Below are 20,317 nucleotides of genomic sequence, written 5' to 3' on the forward strand. Positions count from 1 at the left end.
TTTACGAGTGCGTATATGCGGTTTGTGTGCGGGCGTGATTGCAATACCATGTAGACGTAGATTTGCAAATCAATGTTAATAAGAAATGCATGTGATATTCGCGCCATTCGTATAGCGCAAGGCAATCACGAAGACGCTGTGTTTCACAGATACAGTCATCAGTAGTTTCTCAGTGGGGATGCAATGCGGCCGTGCGTGATCCCGATCGAGTCATTCGCAGGTAATTTCTCAATTATTGGACCACGATGCCTGGTCACGATGGCCCGCTCCCGTGAATCACGTCGCGGGATATTTAATGTGGGCTCTGAAGCTCGCGGTATATTTATGGTAAGTGCACGCGCAGCGATAACCAGGGCGGCCGCTGGATTCCGAACCGCGAACTTCTGGCAACAAGCGGCGAGTGCGCCGCTGCTGGGTCGTGTCACCGCCCCAGCGGCGGCACGGCAATGAGACAGGAGAGGTTGGTGCTGGCGAGTCCATGGAGCGTTGGATTCCAATCTTGATTTGAAGCTTTCGTGACTTCATTCGTCGTGACGCCACGGCGGCGAGATGTTAACGGCCTCGCCTGGTATGCAGGAGGGCGTAGGTTCGATCCCCGACCCTGTTGCCTGTGTATTTGGAGTTTGAATGTTCTCTCTCTCTCTCTCCCCTCGTGGTCACGTGGATTTTTCTCTTGTCCTCCGGTTTTTCCCTCCACATCTAGAATCAACATCACGCGTTTAGAGTATTTGGCTGCTGCAAACTTCAACATGATAAGCCACTTCGTTGGGTTATAATTTGTGGCCAGGTCGCATCTGAAAAACAGCTATATAGCTCAGGGGGCCTTACCTGGTAAAATAAAATGAGTTTATTTTATATTCTTGGTTCTTTCGGTAAAGTTACGTAGAAGGGAAACAATAAAATAATAAAAATAGAAAACAATAAAATTATCACGACGTTTCGACTGCAACACAAGCAATCATCATCAGGTGTGAAAACCACAGCAAGAAAATTTTCTTGCGAGAATTTTATTGTTTTATATATTATTTTATTGTTTCCGTTATACGTGACTTTACCGAAAGAACCAAGAATATGAATCCCTGCAGTCACGAAAGCTTTAAATCAAGAATTTATTTGAGTTTATTTAGTCCGTTGATAAGAATATGAACTTTCGGCTGGGCATTTGGCTGCACAATTCTCACCTCCGCGATATTTGATCGCTCTGGCGGAAAATTTCCTCATTTGTTAACCCCGTTGAGCTGTTTAAGGCACTGGCAAGCAACACGAGGAATAAGAGCGAGGGTTACACAGCTGTGTTTAATGTGCAATGGAATACAGCGCCTGCACCGAGACCGGGACCATAAATTGAAAGCCGTTGGAAAACGTGTAAATCGTTAATTGCTTCATATTGAAATCTGTTCTTAGATGGGCCAGGATGTGTGCAATGGACAAAAAATTAAGCATTGATAGTTATGAACATGTTTATTAGCCATTAGTTCATTACTTATAGTTTTCAAGATTTTATTGCCCTAGGAATTATGGTTTCCCCGTTAGGGTGCGCTCAGAATTTTCCCACCAGCTTAGAACTGAACGTTCTAAATGAACGTACTGGATCCCAAGTTGTTTGTTTTCTTGTAAAAAAATATATATTTAAGCACAAAGGGCACTTCACCGCTCAAACAAACATCATTTATGCATGGCTCCTTTGCGAGAGTGCGATGCAAGCCAGATTCGTTCGGCTCTTGTTTTTGAACCGTTCGCTTTAGAGCCGAAGAAATCTGCCAACCACTGCACATTTTATCCACCAGAGGTCACTTAAGTTACATCTCCACACAAAGAGTCGTTGAGCCCGGACAATCAGACCCCTTCGCAACGCACTGGCAAAGTGTGGGGAACCACTATCATTGTGGGTACTATTATCCGCGGGGCTACCGCGATTGTACTCCACTTATCCGTAAGAGAAAATTTGTTGATGTACCACAGGTGACTGGACAAATAGGACTGCTGGTAAGAGATTTCGTGGCACCCAATTGGCTGCTCCCGTGGAAGCAGACAAGCAGACTTCTGTATTTAAAATGTATTTTAGCTTATTTCTGACAAAGACAGTCATTATTAAGTGAAATATTTGGTTACATTTAGATTTGCGGTTTTTGAATGTGCAAAAATGAGCGCACAATTAATTCACACCAGGCACTAAATTGAAGTTTCTTGGATAGATTTTCCACACTTACTTTCTACATGCCCCAGCACCGTGCAGAATTCAAATTTGTCTTTGAAGATTTTGGAACATGGAAATGTGGACCTTGACGGGTGAGAGGATCAGAATCTTGGAAAACTCTCTCTGAGTGACATCCATAAATTTCCATCTACAATCTTGACAACCCGAGCTGTATTCCCCAGTCATGGCGAACATCAGTGGCTCGTGACATCTGAGCTACTAATGCACAACAGCAGCCATCACTCAGTCTTTACAACGGCGAGCCAAAGTACCAGGGGGAGCATTGTCAAAATTCCTATGCCCACAACCCGGTGACCTCGGCTAACATCAGTGGCGAGTGATACGTGAAGTGGCCTTGCTCTATATAATCTTTCAAGCATGGGATTTGGGCCGTGACAACATCATACGAAGTCACAACTTAATGTCCATAGTTAGAGCGGACGATGCACCCCAATAGGGACTACTTACTGAACTGTCGACTCCATGCAAGCTCGGTTAGCGATGAGAGTGCCAACTCTTAGGATATCCAGCCACTGATGCATATCATACGGTACATGCAGGGTGGAGCCGTGGCACAGTGGTTAGCGCACTGCGCTACGAGTCTGGCGACCCAACTCCTTCAGACGCCTAACATAAAAAAATTCTAGCGATATTTGAAACAATCCTGAGTGGTTTCCTCTTCACAAACCTGCACTGACCAGCGTGTTGAAGTACGGTCAAACAGCTCTCCCCACCGCCACCACCTCCCCCCTCACCCCCACGACTGACACGGCGTGGGGAGGCTTTCATCCAGCAGTGGATTGACAAAATGAGCTTTAAAACGATTGCGTGACACGCAAAACTACCCTTCCTTGCCACTGGAGGGCATTTGCCTCCGTGCAAAACCCCCCGTGGCCGCTCTTTGAAAAACACTTTTCTTGGGGGGGAGGGGGTGGGAAGAGAGCCAGTGACACTCAAATAACGTGGCCGCGTTTTCTCCGCCTACCCGGAGCCGGCTCCTGAGCCCCTATATAACGACGGCAGAGCGACGGAGGCCACCCCATTCGTGTCGATGCTCGGCTCCCTGGGAACCTGCACCATGCTGGCCTCGTGTCTCCTCGCCGCGCTGGTGCTCTCGCTGGTGGCGGACGCTTCGCACTTCGACCGCACCGTGTCCCACAGTCGCATCCGCGGCCGGACACAAGGGTAAAAGCGTCCACCCCGGCCACCCCCAGCATCTCTCTCGCTATCTCTCGTCCGAGATTTTGCCACTTGTCGACGTTTTTGCGAGCGACGATCAAATTTTGGTACGGTCGGAGCAAAAAGCGATGGCTTTTGCAAGGGCTGCGTTGAATTTATTGCACGATTAATTTTTTGGACAATGTCTTCTCGTTTACCTTTGATTCGTGACATTTAAAAACAAATTCTTGCGTGTAACTCTGTAATACGTTTGCTCGCCCATGAGATAAGGTGCGTTTTACATTTATACATAGAGTATTTCAGCAACTTATACATTAAGGCATTATTTTATATACGACAGCATTTCTGAAAGTACTTCCATTTAAGCAAATTGAATTCACAATGCTGGTCAGAACTGTTCTGTGTACAATTCCGTATCTAATATGCCAAAGTAAAAATGTATATATATATAAGCACCGCAAAAACTCATGGAATTAAACATTTATTCAGAAAACAATGTATTCAAAGTTTGTGTAACGACCGCATATAGGAGAAAAAAACAGTTCAGCCTTTTCATGGCTTAAAAAAAAAATGTTAGACCTAAATTCGATTTCTAGAGGGTATATGCACCACAGAGCTGAAACACGTTAATTACATTTATTACGATGAACTGTTCACGTTAGACACCGCGACCATTGTGTTCACACTGTGCGGGTCGTACGCGTATGTCTGTGGGTAAGCGGCGGTAATCTGAATCGGTCCTGGGCTTCCCCTGGGCTGACTCGGCCTCAAATGAGCACTTGGAGCGGTGTGGAAACATCGCCACAGGGGAGACAAGGGCAACGGGGCGTGGTGCAACCCCATCGTGTGCTGTGCCGGCCTTCATAGTGGCCACTTGCTGACAGCACTTGCCCCAACAGTCCGTTAAGCCTGTCTGGGGGATCTTTGGCCTTCGCATTAACCGAGCTGATGCCTCACCGCAGGGCCAACGTGTGCGCCGTGCAGAAGGTGGTGGACACGGAGAAGAAATACTACTCCAACTGCAAGCAGTGGTACCAGAAGCAGATCTGCGGAAAGAAAACGTGAGTGCGGAGCGAGCGTTCGTTTCAGCGACAGCTCGTGTTGAATGAGCCCGACGCGTTGGGCGCAGCCCAGCAACCTGGTGACGAAACTTTTGCCTCCGCAGGACTTAAGAGTTTCTCTCGAGGTAATCCAGAAGACAAGCTGGGCTTGAGCCTGGTTTGGTACCGTGGTGCGAAGCCACCAGAGGCTTGCCAGGTGTGGCACCGTGAGGTGGTGGGTGTTCTCCAGATTCTGTGGCTTCCTTCCTCATGAAGCCAAAAACGCTTACCAGTGGAATTGGCCAAACAATCCCCATGTGGAACACGCCTGAAAAAAACAGTCTTGGGACTCAGTGAGGCTTCATGAATAAATATAATTAATGATTACTATTTGCATCGGTGGAGAATGATGAATTGAGTCAAATTCGTTTAAAGACTCAGTAAGGCTTGCTGTGTAAATAATTTAACTTAGTTAATGCAGTACTGTGTGTGTGGCTCAGATTAATTAGAGTATTTAATATGATATTCACTTGTGTCAAAAAAACATGTAAATGACGGTATGGTAAATATGTGATTACGTACTGTTTGCTATGCAGTTTAATAGTATACAAAAACAAACAACAATTTATAGTCCTTTGTCAATGCAATATTGGATAAAGGCCTTCTCCCACCAAAGTCAAGGAAACTAAAATACCATACTTCACTACTCTGGTCAGTGTACGATGGATTAAGGCAGTGTTCAGGACCGCTTCAGATACCACTGCCACTGATGGGAATCAAACTCAGGTCGCTGGGTTCATAGTGCAGTGCATGAACCAATGTGCCAGAACTGAGTATTTCCACACTAAAACATATACTACTAGTCATCCCCGTAATGTACGATCGTTGCAAAAGTATAATCTGAAGGCAATCAAATAATGCGGCACGTTACGGATAATTTGAAGCCAATTTTGCACGATAACAAAATTAAAACGGGCACGGAGAGAGCACAGTGAACTATTTCACGCCATCACGTACATGCGCTTGCACGTTAGCACCACTTTTATTGCGCGCGCGTAAATATAGACGTGAGGATGGATGAGTTGGTTGAACGCCTGCCTCGCGAGCAAGAGGGTCGTGGGTTCAAATCCCACAACGTAGCCGTACACCGGGGGTCGGATACCGAGAACGCTTCTTTGCCAAAATTACGCCACATTTGTCTTGTCACATCGATCGTGTGACGGCATTTGTAAAAAAATAACCAGACAAACACGTAGCCCCCCCCTCCCCCCCTCCCGTCAGAGTGTTGAACGAATCGGTTTAATAACTAGAACACGTGTGTAGTAGAGTTAACGGTATTCGTTGACCTCTGCAGTCTTTTGGACTATTTTTAAAAAAGCGGAACGCTGCAAACCCCTATTTTTGACCCGGTTACCCCCCCCCCCCCAACCCCCCGTCCACGATCTGTTCTGCACTTTGTAGGGCATCGTGAAGACCCTTCCATAAAACCAGGCATGGAGTTCACTGGACTAGCATAGGAGGCAACACAATTCCTGCTCAGTCCAATCCAGTTATATTTGGTCCACACCTGCCATTTTCGTGGGTATGTCGCGTATATAATGATGACACATCAAATGAGCCACAACGTTGCACCGGGAAAAGTCCATGCCTTCTGTGTAACGTGCATCACGTTCGCTTGACTTGATAGACATGGAAAGTTGGACAGTGGTGGTCATGGGAGACTGAAGTTTTGGAATCACAACTCTTTGAAACCCCCTCTACTTTAATGTAAAAGAACACTGTTGCATATCTGCTTCATTCCGCTTGAACGGTGTCGCCAGCTCCGGCTTCAGGGTTCACGTCAGCTCCGGCGACTTCCGCACATCTGCATTTACGATCAGTACAGGTGTGTGTGTGTACAGGTGTGTGTGTACAGGTGTGTGTGTACAGGTGTGTGTGTACAGGTGTGTGTGTACAGGTGTGTGTGTGTACAGGTGTGTGTGTACAGGTGTGTGTGTACAGGTGTGTGTGTGTACAGGTGTGTGTGTACAGGTGTGTGTGTGTACAGGTGTGTGTGTGTACAGGTGTGTGTGTACAGGTGTGTGTGTACAGGTGTGTGTACAGGTGTGTGTGTACAGGTGTGTGTGTGTACAGGTGTGTGTGTGTGTACAGGTGTGTGTGTACAGGTGTGTGTGTGTGTGTGTACAGGGAGCGGTGGTGTAGCGGTTAGCGCGCTGCGCTATGAACCCGGCGACCCGGGTTAGATTCCCGCTCACGGCCAACACCAGTGACGATTATCTGAACCGGTCCTGGGCCTCCCCTAGGTCGACTCAGCCTCAAATGAGTACTTGGTTCGGTGTGTAAACATCGCCACTGGGGAGACAAAGGCGGTCGGGCGTGGTGCTGGCCACCCACCCCCTCGTGTACCGTTCCGGCCTTCATAGGTGCTCGCTAACAGCACTTGGCCCTCGAGTCTATTAAGGCTATACGGGAGATATTTGTCTTTGTGTGTACAGGTGTGTGTGTGTGTGCGTGTGTGCAGGTGTGTATAGGTGTGTGTGGGTGTAGGTGTGTATAGGTGTGTGTGGGTGTAGGTGTGTGTGTGTGCGTGTGTGTGTCGGTGTAGGTGTGTGTGTGTGTGTGCAGGGTGTTAACCCAGTGCTCCGAAAATAAGCTCCGCCCGGGACGTGTAATTCGTACAAGTCCTCGCACGATTTGTGGACGCATTTAGCGGGGCATAAAATCCTAAACGGCCTCTTAATTAGCTTGGCTCTGAGACTTCAACCCGCCAGGGGGTGGTTGTAGTGGGGGGGGGGGTGGTTGTAGTGGGGGGTGGGGGACGGGGAGTGCTGGGGCCTCGGGAAATACATAATGGAAAAAACGAAGAAAAAACTGAGCGCAATGTCTGGCAGACGCTCATTGTTTGAAAGGTCAGGCCGCAGACCGTGCATGAATAACTCTGCTTCCCGCCTGCACCGTCTACCCCCGCGTCTGAACGAGCCACATGCAGGGCTGTCATTCCTTTTGAAAAAAAAAAACCACACTGTTGGAGGGGGGGGGGAGACGAAAGGGTGGGTAGACAAAGTGGCTTCAAAGCCATATGTCATTTCACTTACAACTGACCCACCTAGAAACCCCAGAGGGCCTTTTGAGCATCAATTATCGGAGATGCGGCATCGGAATAAAGTGAGGGATTTGACCCTTGCTCTGAAACCTGTCATGCGCACGAACGACTCTGGGACCCGTACCTCCCGGTAGCAAGGCAGGAGGAACTCATAATTCGTGTTGCCACCTGTTGAAGGAGCCCACCGTTGTGTAACAACAACAACAAAAAAGGTCAGGGTTGAGCTTGGCTCCGGGCATGGCAACGGGGAAAGCAACGTGTACGGCAGGCATCTGGAGGAAGAGGCCGCTGCTGGACAACTGGGGGCCTTATTTTGTCCTGGAATGTGGGAGCAAGCGGTGCCTGCCTTTCACACGTGGGTCTCTCTCGCTGCCCCCTCTCGCACAGGATTGTGACCTACGAGTGCTGTCCTGGCTACGTCAGAGTGGACGGCGTCGATGGCTGTTCGGCAAGTGAGTGTTTTTTACGCTCATCGATGTGAGCGCGGGCGAACCCCATTCCATCACTGTAACGTTGGTGTCAGGAAAAAAATGTTTGTTATATATGTGCCTCCTGAATATTTGTTCACCCATGGTTAAATATTTGGGAATACTGGGAAATATTGTAAGCCCCCCCCCACCCTCCCGTTATAGTTTTGAACAAAGTGACCTCTCTTTGCATATACATCAATATGTACGTATTTTCAACTAAAACCTTTACCACCATTCTCAAATAATTATATATTTCTGCACAATTAACAAAACTTCCATCCAGTTAAATAAGATGCAATATGTTGAATATGTGAATTGTAACGAGATTAAGTGAGGTTTGGCTCTATATAAAAATAATTGACATCCCTTTTTAACTGCACTGCTGGATGAAGACCTCCGCATGCCATGTCGATCATGTGTTGGCCTCCCAGAACTAATATCACTCACCACTGGCGTTCAATGATATCTGAGTTGGGGCTGGTTATTAGTGGTCTAAGTGAGCATTATCCTGTCTATGCAATTTCAATATTGGGATCAAATCACCATGGCCAAGACTCAGCAATCCCACTTCCTCTGTGTTAGGAATAGATTATTGTTTTTTTCTTCTGCGTACTGTTATGAAAACATTCCCACATTGTGCCAGGATGTGGGTTTCACGAGTGCTTTGTGTTACCCCCATCGCACACAAAACACACAAACATGACGGGGAGTGGTGGCGCAGCGGTTAGCGCGCTCTACTACGGACCCGGCGACCCGAGTTCGATTCCCGCTAACGGTCAACACCAGTGATCATTATCTGAACCCGTGCTGTGCCACCCCTAGGTTGACTCAGCCGCAAATGAGTACCTGGTGCTGTGTGTTAACATTTTCACTCGGGAGACAAAGGTGGCCGGGCGTGGTGCTGGTAACCCATCCCCTCGTGCACCATTCCGACCTTCATAAGTGCTCACTAACAGCGCTTTCCCAAACAGTCTGTTAAAGCTATACAGGAGATCTTTGTATGCCAGCGACTGTGTGCATTTAAATGTAATAATCCCAATGCTACTGCTGCATCTGTAATCGTGAACACGACGTATTTTTTCCTCCCTGCCTTTTGCTCCGTGCACCAGTCACCCCCATCGTGAACGTTTACGAGACGCTGGAACCCATCGAGGCCACTCTCACGCAGAAATACTCGAACCAGTCGGGACTGCGGCCTGAGATCGAGGGGCCTGGCGCTCACACCATGTTCGCTCCCAGCAATGAGGCGTGGTTAGAGCTACCTAAGGTAGGTCCTCCACTGCACTTGGGAGCCACGGCCCGATACATTGAACCACAACGCTACCAAGATAATTCATTCGTCTTTAGAATTGTGTCCCCTAACAGGGACGAGTTATTGAATTGCGAGGTAGGGCGGAGAACGGTGGGGGGGGGGGGTGGTGAATCATCACGGCCTTAATCGGTACCCCTGCGCGTTGGACCAGGCGATACCAGGATGTTACTACTCTTAAATCCCGAATCCCGAACCGCCACGTGAGACAAATACAGCAGATTCTCGAAGCCTCCAGGCCAGTTGTGTAGAACAACAAAATAATGAATTGCACTCATGCTTCCTATCGCTAGTCCCAGCAACATAACCCACGGCGACATAAAACACCGATTGCCGCGAGTCAAGTTTTGTATTTCTCGTCGCACGGTCCTTCGAAAAATCGACTGAAGTCACGCAAGTAGAGGATGGCCGACGTGCGGCGAACCTTCAGTCGCCCCCCCCACCGCGGCTGCGGTGAAGGGGTCCGACTGAAGAGGCGAAAGCAGGCGTCCCCAGGGTGACATCCTCTGGGGTCGGTGCAGCCGTGCCGCGCCGTTACGCCGCCGCCTCTCGGGAGTTAACAACGCAAAACAGAAGCTTCTGTTTGCTCGCACGATAAGAAGTGTGAAACGATAAGAAGTGTGTTAAAACGTGCTTTTCAGCAAAATCGCACGTGACTTTTGTTCCGCCAAAAAAAATTGCAGGAAGTATTTCGTTTGAAGGCCTTTTCATTCACACTCTGGCGGCCAATCGGTCTTTGTTGCGCGTTTGCCTTGCGTGCACTGCGCATGAGATTAGAGCCAGGGTTAGCGCTATACAGCCATCGGCGTCCGGGTTTAAATTAGCTGGAGGGTGGGTCCTTCAATTCACCACTTAGTTGGGGCCAAACGGTTTCCCCCGCTGAGAACTACGTTAAGTCGAGCGCACAAGCGCAGGGCTTTGTCAATGGCACTTTAAGCTTTTTTAATTGTTATTATTTCCGTGCGTGCCCCTCTCCCCTCTCTCTCATGGGTGCCTAGCCCTGATTGTCGGCCGTTAGCAGAGAGATGAAATTGGTGTGTGTGGGAATTTGTTCCTATTCAGCACTTCACAGGGTGTTCTCTACTTTTTGAAAACACTGCAAGATGTTGCCGATTAGTTGAAAGCCAACATCTATATTAAGATATTTTATAAGAGCGGTCTACTATTAGACCGTATAGCTAAATGTTCCCTTGTGTGTGTGCGCGTGTCTATTCACATGCTCGCTAGGGAACGTGAAGGGGTCCCCGTAAGCCCATGTGTGTGTGTATCCCCCTCCTCCGCCGAAACCCTGGATAAGCTATTGTTAGGTTATACAATTAGAGGGGCATTCTTTTGATCGTTGTTCTTTTCTATAGAAGACTAGCGGCAAGTACCCGGCGTTGCCTGGGCGAAAAATACAGACACACACATCGACCTACACACACAGACATTGACCCACACGCACACAGACATCGACTTACACACACACACATATGGACTCACACACACACACATTGACTTTAGATACACACACATGGAGGTACACATACACCTACACACACACAAATAAATTCCTGTTTGTGTGTGTCTCGTGTTAAGCACGGGCATAACTTCATTTCATAGGACCCACAACCACCACTTTGAAACGGCCCGTAAACAACATATCGATCCATTCATGACCAGTATTATGATTCATCATTAGTTTATTTTGGGTTCAATCGTGTTAGTATCCCAATTTTTAACTATAACCCTCCACCACCTGACGGAGCCAATCAAAACACGTTCTCACGTGGGCAAACATCATCATCACGACGGGCAGATACCCTGTAGGTGTCCACTGCACATTTCGTAATTTGTTTCCACTTTCCTCTCCGTCTTGTGCCAATATGCTCAAGTAGTGCCGCATCTTTCTGGCACCAATCTCTGATGTTGTCGAGCCATGCCGATTGATTTTATTCACGAGCAAAACCAGAAATGTTGCAACAAAAAAAAGGGCGACAATATTGTTCAAATTATTGTATGGCCTCTCCCACCAACGGTTTGTGAAAAAGTCCTTGAGTGATCCCTGGTTTAACTTCGCGCGCGCAGGAAGTTCGCGACTCGCTCACGACCAACGTGAACATCGAGCTGCTCAACGCTCTGCGCTACCACATGGTGGACCGGCGGCTGCTCACGAGCGACCTCAAGGACGGCACGGTGCTCACCTCCATGTACGAGAAGCAGAAGCTCTACGTCAACCACTACCCCAACGGGGTGAGAGCGCGCCCGCCCGCACCCACTTGGCTCGCCCGCGCCGTCTCCGTCGCGGGCACGCGTCTGTCGCTCCGCGTAAATAAGATAAAGAAAACACACAAAAATTACGCATCCCATCAGCCACATGGCCTTCTGGGGAGTGCACAATCCCAGCAGTACGGTGCGAAAGACGTTCAAGCATTGGTTCAACACACGCAAACTCTGCACCGGTTTCGAAACACAGTGTATCTTCGAGCAATGCTGGTGAACTAACCGCTTGACGTTTATAACCGTTGTTGTGCAACGATTAGAAACGTCAGGTCGCACTCGTTACACACAAAGTGCTTGCCACAAGGGAACCACAATACCTTGCTGATCTCGTCAAGAAGCATAAACCGTCACGCGAACTCCGCATCATCTTCATAGCAGCGGCAGCTTTTGGCTCGCCATCGAAACGAAGACGGTCACCGCATCGCGCGCTTTCAGGTGCGCTTCTGCGGCCGTCTGGAACGCTCTTCCTTCGTTTTTTTTCGAACTGCTTTTTGTGTTTAGTTTGTTGTCCTTCCCCCGCACCTCCCGATTAGCACGGTTGGCTACGTACGGGGCGAAGGAAGTTCAACATACATACACTCGCGGGCCTAGGAGAGGAGTAGTTGTGGGTGGGCCGGTGGGGCAGTTTGCCCTGGGCTTCACTCCCGAGGGCACCTCACGGGGATCCCATTTGGAAAATGGGCCCCGGGCTTCCGAAAACCTTTTGATGACCCCGCCCCCAACGAGGCCAACGAGGTGAAAGCACGAGTAGCGTAGTGGTTAGTTTGTGGTGAGTCGTGCACACTATGCTATGAATAATTGGGATAATGTCTGATTTGATGGTGTCTAACGGGATGGTGTCTAATGGGATGGTGTCTAATGGGATGGTGTCTAATAGGATGGTGTCTAATGGGATGGTGTCTAATGGGATGGTGTCTAATGGGATGGTGTCTAACGGGATGGTGTCTAATGGGATGGTGTCTAATGGGATGGTGATGGTGTCTAATGGGATGGTGTCTAATGGGATGGTGTCTAACAGGATGGTGTCTAATGGGATGGTGTCTAATAGGATGGTGATGGTGTCTAATGGGATGGTGTCTAATGGGATGGTGTCTAATGGGATGGTGTCTAATGGGATGGTGATGGTGTCTAATGGGATGGTGTCTAATGGGATGGTGTCTAACGGGATGGTGTCTAATGGGATGGTGTCTAATGGGAACCCCTCCTCCTCTCTGCTCCTAACGCCGGCTTCACCACCCCCCCCCCCCTCCCGGAGTGCTCTCTCGGAGTCACGGCAACGAGACGTCTCTCCCGCTGTCGTTCGCAGATCATCACCATGAACTGCGCCCGTCTCATCCGCCCCAACCACCTGGCGACCAACGGCGTGGTGCACGTGATCGACCGCGTCGTCGTGCCCGTGTCAAACCAGATCGGCGATGTCATCAGCTACGACGAGGACATGGAGTCGATGCGGGTGTGTGGACAGGGGGCCGGCCATAAATGACGTCGCGCACCTGGGGGGGGTGGTCAGACATTTGTGACGATGTGTGACGAGGGGAGGGGGGGGGTTGAGAAATGTGACGTCACATCAAAATGCGCAACTTTAAATAAATATAGACAACACGTTCTACTTAATTAAATAGACTTTTTCATAAATGTTTTCTCCTACAACATCAGAGTGCAGCGCCACATTTAAATACGCACTACAATGACAATAGTTTAAAGCGATTTGAAGCATGTTTTTTTTCTTTTTTTGGGGGGGGGGGGGGCAGAGCTTTGTGACGTCATATTTGAGGGGGGGGGTCTGACTTTTTGTGACGCCGTGTGACGAGGGGGGGAGGGGCGATCAAAAATCGTCCAAAATCTCGTGACGTCATTTATGGACGACCCCACACGCGCGTGTCTGGAGGAGGCTCCTGAAGGACGCTGCTGCTGCTGCTGGGCAGTTGGAGGCAATCGCCCTCCAGCAACAACAATGGAGGGCTTTAGAGGAGCGACGCTCACAACGACGAGCGGAACGCACGGCGGATAAAAACTCAATGCGGCATGTTGGCATGTTGGGGGGGGGTAACAGCTTGGTGCGTCTGCCGGTCATCTCAGTCAGCCAACCCATGGCAACCCGCTGGGTCTGTCCCGAAGACCTCCTGCCAAGCGAGCCTTCGACACTTCACGCGGCCTCAAAGTGCACCTGGCCTGGCACCATTGTGACGTCACCGTCACTTCACCGTCACTTCGTTGCGAATGGCGTGGTGTTTGGTATTCACCGCGCCGGTGTGACCGCGCGTGCACGCCTGCCAAGTGCGTGTGGCAGCGGTGAGTGCCGCTGCGCTCCGAACCCAGCGGAGACACGAGTTCCATTTCCCTCCCACGGCCAACACCAATGAGGGTTACCTGAACCGATCCTGGGCCTCCTAGCCACCCTCCCCCCCCCCCCGCCTAGGTCGACTCAGCCTTAAAATGAGTACCTGGTGCGGTGTGTAAACCGTCGCCGCTGGGGACACAAAGGCGGCCGGGCGTGGTGTTGACCACCAACTTGTGCGCCGTGCCAGCCTTCGTAGGTGCTCGCTAACAGCACTTACCCCAACAGTCAGTTGAGGCTATACGGGGGGGGGGCGGATCTTTGTCTTTGCACGTCCGTGATGAGAGTCGAGCATACAAATGCAAGACAAAATTGGATTCATTGTGAACTTTAGATGTGACCGCATCTCTGCAGAAGGAGGCAGTTCATATCGTAAGCGGAGGAGAAAGGGTCCAGCCAAGTTCACTCGCCTTGGCAGTTAAACCACTTTTGACGATGGTTCACATCCAAGAGGAGCCGGGCCTGGGAGAAAGGGGAAGTCCTTCAACCCAGACGTGAACAGGAGCAGGGAGATAACAGGATTGATGGCTGGAGCCGGGCCTGGGATAAGGGGATTATGTTACATCACTGGAAGTCCATCTAAAATAACAAGCTTTTGTAAACAATGTGTGTGAATGACAACATTAATATCTTGACCGTGTCCTCTTTAGCTGACGCAGCTACGGCCATGAACGCCAATTCGCGTCTCAGCTCTGCGGTTCTGTCTCTTCGTGGTGTCCGCAGGCGGCAGTGGAGGCCTCCGGACTGATGCCATTGCTCAACTCGGAGGGGCCCATCACTCTCTTCGTGCCCAGCAATGAGGCGTTTAAAAAAATCCCCAAGGGAACGCTCAACAGAATCCTGGCAGATCCTCCGGCACTCAAGGGTAATTCAATTAGCAGTGGGGCAGGGGCGAGGGGTGGCTGTGTCGTTCCAGAAAGGAGGAGGTGAAATTACGTTTTCAACTTCACCCTCGTGTGCTAAATGGAACACTCCTGCGCGACAAATCTGGCCCAAACGTTGTATTTGAATGTTCCCTCGGTTGGACATCGACTTTGCATTCTGGAGGCGAGCACAAAAAAAATACCCTTTCAGAAATCGCGGTACTTGGTATGTCCCACGGCCGATTGTCACCACGTGCACATCGTCACGTGGAGGGATGTTTCAGCCAAACAGGTGTTCGAATTGAGTGCAATTCATATTTTTAATGCTGGTCTCGATTTATTTTTTTTCCTCCCCCGGGAACAAAATTAAATGCCGTTTCGCACGCGCGGTCATCTCGTGGCGTGCAATGCATGCGCGCGCACGCACGCACCACACTTAGCGCATAATTGTGGGTCGTTATTGCCGAAGAAACGCAAACGAATGAAATAAAACCACTTGAGGCAGCAGGGCTCCCGTAACGCTTAGCTCCTGGCACTAACAATTATGGGGTGGGCCGCAGGGTGAGCCGAGAAGGGAGGGGGGTTGAGAAAATCTAACAACCTAGCATGAGATGACCGGTACCATTCGGGGAGTTAATAACCGTGTCGCGTACTAAGCCAGCGCGTGTCACATCCAGCGATCAACGCATCGGGGTAATTACCTCCCGGGTGGGAGGTGGAGGGGGGGGGGGTGGTTAAAAAGGGGTTTCCCCGTTGTGGTGCGGGTTGATGGGCTGCGCAATAATCACAGGCGACTGCAGCGTCGTTCCCTATGTGGGCCCCCCCTCCCACCCTCTCCGCCCGCCCCAATCTCAGATTGTACCCGCGTCGCTAAGTTTTGCCGCCTGGAGAGCACGCGGTGTGTTCAAAAGCCGTCAGTTGTGCGTTGCCTTGCGGCGTAGAAGGCGCGCGGTGTCAAATTTGTCGACGAGCGTCGATCGTTGAGCGCATTGTAAATGCGTCGATTGCCGCGTCCGAGAATGTTTTTTTTTTAGAGGCCGCGCGAAAAACCGCGCTCAATTCTGGCATTGAATGCGATCAACCAAAGAGGCATCGACGCGCGCCTCCGATGAGCACGGTTTGGCTACGTACGATGCGAAAGAAGTTCAACAAACGTGCATACAGCACACGAGGTGGCCACTAGATGTTAGACGGTTAAAATGAGACCAAAAGGAGCGGATTCGCCAATCGAATCGTAAATTTTAAATTGTGAGAATGCATATCTGGCAACCCCCTTATCAGTGCCCTACCTTATCACAGACCAATTCAGACCTTATTGGTCACCCCGTGCCCCTTCTAAATCTCAACGTTCATCCTACAAAGTCCCATCATAAACTAGAGAAACACCAACAAATAGACAATCACCACAACTACACTCACTACTAGTACACTCACAACAACATACCTCAGTGCCTACTTTATCAGACTAATTCAGACCTTATTGGTCACCCCGTGCCCCTTATAAATCTCAACGTTCATCCTACAAAGTTCCATCGCAAAGGAGAGAAACACAAACAAATAGACAAAAAATACGTTTTGGTCCGTATTGAAACGACTGTACGTCGTATGGACCAGAACACTCAATTTCCCTGTACAAGAATACGGGTAAACCGTGTGGGTGGACAGGTATGAGAATGTATAGCGTCCGTCGCCAGAGGGATGAATCATTACATACCTCCTACCCCGTGCCTCTACACAGGTAGGGTTTACAATGCTCATTCATTTAGCAGTGGACAGAAAATGTCTCACGATAACGACGATGTTCATTATTTCCTACCTAATAACCAACCGCTCCTGTCCCGACAGCCATGGTGAACAACCACCTCATTTCGTCCCTGCAATGCTCCGAGTCCATCCTGGGCACCACCGCCGTGGAGACGGCCGAGGGGACGAAGCTGCAGGTCACCTGCAACGGCGACGACATCACCCTGAATGGGAAGGTGAACGTGATCCGGAAGGACATCGTCACCACCAACGGGGTCATCCACCTCATCGACGACCTGCTGCTGCCCGACACAGGTGAAAAACAGCCTCGGCACCGCGAACTCCGCAGTCGCCGGTGGCACGGGGCTTCGGAGGGAGCAACAATGAACAGAGCCGGGACCGATTCAGCCCGGGACGTCGCCGATTGCATTTATAGATTCGTTAGTTTTCTAAGGCCACAACGGTGTCATTGACGAGTGCGTCGAATTGCCTCGGTTTTTTTGCTCAACGTGCTTCTGCATCACTGCCGGCGGCAGCAGCATCGCCAAATAAATTAAAATACGTGATTGATAATTGTAATTAATATACATTACTTAAATAAATACGCAAAGGCCCTCCGATGTGTCCTCGGGTTGAACCGCACGTCGCTCGTCGCGATGTCCGACGCTTGTTTTCGCTCAACGCGGATTAAGAACAAACACAGCCTACAACTGCAAAAAAGCTCCGCGACATATGTATATTTATGTGCAATGAAGAACAGATTGATCGAATGTAATGATCGTTATCGTCGTCGGGAATGAGACACGATCTATCCGCCGCTTGACAAAAGGCCTGCCCAATCTGTCGCCATCGGTCACAGTCTCGCGACGCAACGATGCACCTCGCTCCTGCGGCGTGCATCGGTCATCCCGTTGCTCCGTCTTTGTGGTAGACCGAAGAGTTTCCTGGCCTTCCTCACGAAACACAATCGCCAGAAGGGATGTGAACGGACGAGACTGGTAAACGGACTGGCAGTCAAAGGAGACAGCACACAAGAGAGGACGGCCACTGTGCCAGTTGGAGCGATGAATTCAGATCGCGCACAGGAACGAAATTAATTAATTTGTGGAATCGCAGGACCGCGAGGAATGGCCACGTCCTCGGCACACCTCCATTCCGTAGTGGATAGAATATGACTGCTGTTGCTGATGATGATGACATTGAATCTTTTATATATATACTGGAGAGAGTGGGTGAGGTTGAGTGCTGGGTGATGACAGATTGTGCGGTGAATAGCGTGCTGCTTGGCGTACCCTTGTGCAGAGTGTGAAAGACAGAACTTGAATATGTGCCTTCAGAAGATCAAATGCAAGAGGCATGTCCAGGTGTAGTGTACTGCATTCCTTGAATGCTAGGATGGGGCTGTGTGGAATTCCAACTGTTGTTTCTACTGCACACTCACTGCTGCCCTGCCGTGTGAGTGTAAACAAAGCATTGTACCAAATGTGTAGACCCACATGCACACAGTACGTACACATCCGTCGACATGAACCGTGCAAATTTTTTGCGATGCTACTGCCGCTTTGGCCACGATGCACAAGCACAAATAACAACAACAACGACAAAATTAACACATTCATCAGGAACAATGTGGCCTTGAAAGAAAATGTGTGTAATATGTACGCATTTTACGTGTTCTGAAGGAGGGGTCATTGCCTGAAGTCTCACCTATTATTTATATAAACTAAACTAATTTTATTTTACCAGGTAAGGCCCACTGAGCTACGTAGCTCTTTTTCAGAAGCGACCTGGCCGCAAATGATAGCTCAACGAAGTGGCTTATCGTCACGTGGACATCCATAGCAGCCAAATACTCTAATCGCGTGTTTATGCATATGGAGGGAAAACCCGAGGACCCAGAGAGAAATCCATGCAACCACAGGGAAAACATTCAAACTCCAAATATATAGGAGTCAAGGTGGGGATCGAACCCACGCCCTCCTGTGATCAGGCGAGATAATTAACATCTCACCTCTGCGGTGCCCCCTATTCTTTCTTTTAAGACCGCAGTGTTGTGAACCACGCAGTCTCTTAACGAGAGGTGGTTTAAACTAGATTTGATGCTTTCGTGACTGCAGGAATTAATCTTTGTTTTTTTCGGTTAAGTCACGTAGAAATAATTCCCTCTACTTAAGGCCTGTATATATATCTGCGGTTATGTGTTTCCTCTACCTGATGATGATTGCTTGTGTTGCCATCGAAACGTCGTATATTATGTAATTTTATTTTGATTTTTCTTATTTCTACGTGACTTTACCGAACAAAAAAAACAAAGATTGAGAGGTGGTTTATTACTGTTGAAAAATCATACACAGCAATACCCCACTTTACGTCAGGGATGCGTTCCATGAAAGATGCGACAACGAAATATTGAGACGACGTCAATCAAAGCAATTTTTCCAAATCACCAAAATACCGTACATCAATAATATATTGCACTCTACGGCACGATACATTTCCTTACGCGCAACGCAAAGTGGTTCGCGTACAGGGGTAGTCGGTGGTGGGGGTGACGGCTGCGAGGCAGCGGATAAACGAGAAAGGAGAGATGATGCCGTGAGCGACGTAGGCCCGGGGGTTGAAGCGCCGCACATAGGGTGGCGGTGTCCATGATGAATTTTACGACGTAAAAGGAAGGGGCGAGGCGTAAATGTGGGTATCGCTGCTGAGTATAATTCACACTCTTGAAACGCCTCCGCACGTGGGCGGTTCATGCCCTCGGTTGTCGACTTCACCTCACGGTGTTCGAGTTTGGCCTCGGCATAAATAAAAAAAAACGCGAACGGTCGCCTGTGTTTTACGACGGACCAAATTGGCCGCACGCCTGGACGTTTGACGTTTGGGAAATGACCTCAGACGATCTCCCTTGCATTTCACCCCCTGCACGAGAAGTCAATTCTGACGAGTCGTTAGCCCTTATTTGGGCCCTCCTGAGCGTAACACCTCGAGCAGATATTTCTGTTGCCCCAGCCCCGAAGAGGGATATGGGGTTTTATTATTCCCATCAGTCATACTACATCACTCGCACACACCTGCGTAATACATTGTGCTGCTGTGATACGTTCTTAGTACAGCGTGTCCATAAAGGTGTCATCCGCTTTTAAATCATTAAAATTCGACATCAGTTTTTAGTTTCTTTGATCGAGCTAAATACATTACACGCGCACTTTACGGTGTAGATATTTCACAAGATTTAATTATTTTAAAGATTTCTAAAGCGCAACAAACCACACAGAGGTTCTACAGCACTGTACAGTATAATAAAATAATGTTCAGTAAAAGTCACAGAAACACATAATAATATAGCAGTGACAGAGCATATAAATGGTATCTTCTTACAAATGCTCAACACACATCAATGACACCTGCACCATAAAAAAACAACTACCCAATTTCTCCAAAGCAAGTTGAGATATCTTACTAAATGTGTTTATTTATTCGTTTCTGAACGGGAGAATCTCAGAGGTCAGGCGGAGTTCTATGGACAGAGCGTTCCACATCTGAGTCTAATCCGTCTAAACTTCCACGTGTCCACCAGTTTTGCCCGCAGTCGTGTGGATTTTTCTCCAGGTTCTCCGGTTTTTCCCTCCACATTTAGAATCAACATCACGCGTTTATAGTATTTGGCCGCCTTAAATTTCCACGTAATAAGCCACTCTGTTGAGCTACCATTTGTGGAAAGGTCGCTTCTGAAAAAGAGCTATTTAGCTCAGTGGGCCTTACCTGGTAAAATAGTTTAGTTTAAGCTATGATTGTTTCTAAATTCTTCTCCTG

At 49.0% G+C, this 20,317-nt stretch overlaps 1 protein-coding gene across 1 annotated transcript in view; it reads left to right on the forward strand.

The window, feature by feature from the left end:
- Window positions 1-3,199: 3,199 nt before the first annotated feature.
- LOC116942851 (transforming growth factor-beta-induced protein ig-h3) overlaps window positions 3,200-20,317 on the forward strand; it is a 35,362-nt gene continuing 18,244 nt past the window's right edge. Inside the window, exons 1-8 of the mRNA XM_032955227.2 lie at window positions 3,200-3,382; window positions 4,339-4,437; window positions 7,907-7,971; window positions 9,099-9,256; window positions 11,366-11,530; window positions 12,867-13,013; window positions 14,622-14,763; window positions 16,607-16,819. Of these exons, the coding sequence (XP_032811118.1) occupies window positions 3,249-3,382; window positions 4,339-4,437; window positions 7,907-7,971; window positions 9,099-9,256; window positions 11,366-11,530; window positions 12,867-13,013; window positions 14,622-14,763; window positions 16,607-16,819 (1,123 nt within the window). The 5' untranslated portion in view covers window positions 3,200-3,248. The remainder of the gene's footprint in view (window positions 3,383-4,338; window positions 4,438-7,906; window positions 7,972-9,098; window positions 9,257-11,365; window positions 11,531-12,866; window positions 13,014-14,621; window positions 14,764-16,606; window positions 16,820-20,317) is intronic.

Source organism: Petromyzon marinus, chromosome 16, assembly GCF_048934315.1.
Source record: "Petromyzon marinus isolate PM22_M1 ecotype Great Lakes invasive population chromosome 16, UKy_Petmar_22M1.pri1.0, whole genome shotgun sequence".
NCBI lineage: Eukaryota > Metazoa > Chordata > Hyperoartia > Petromyzontiformes > Petromyzontidae > Petromyzon > Petromyzon marinus.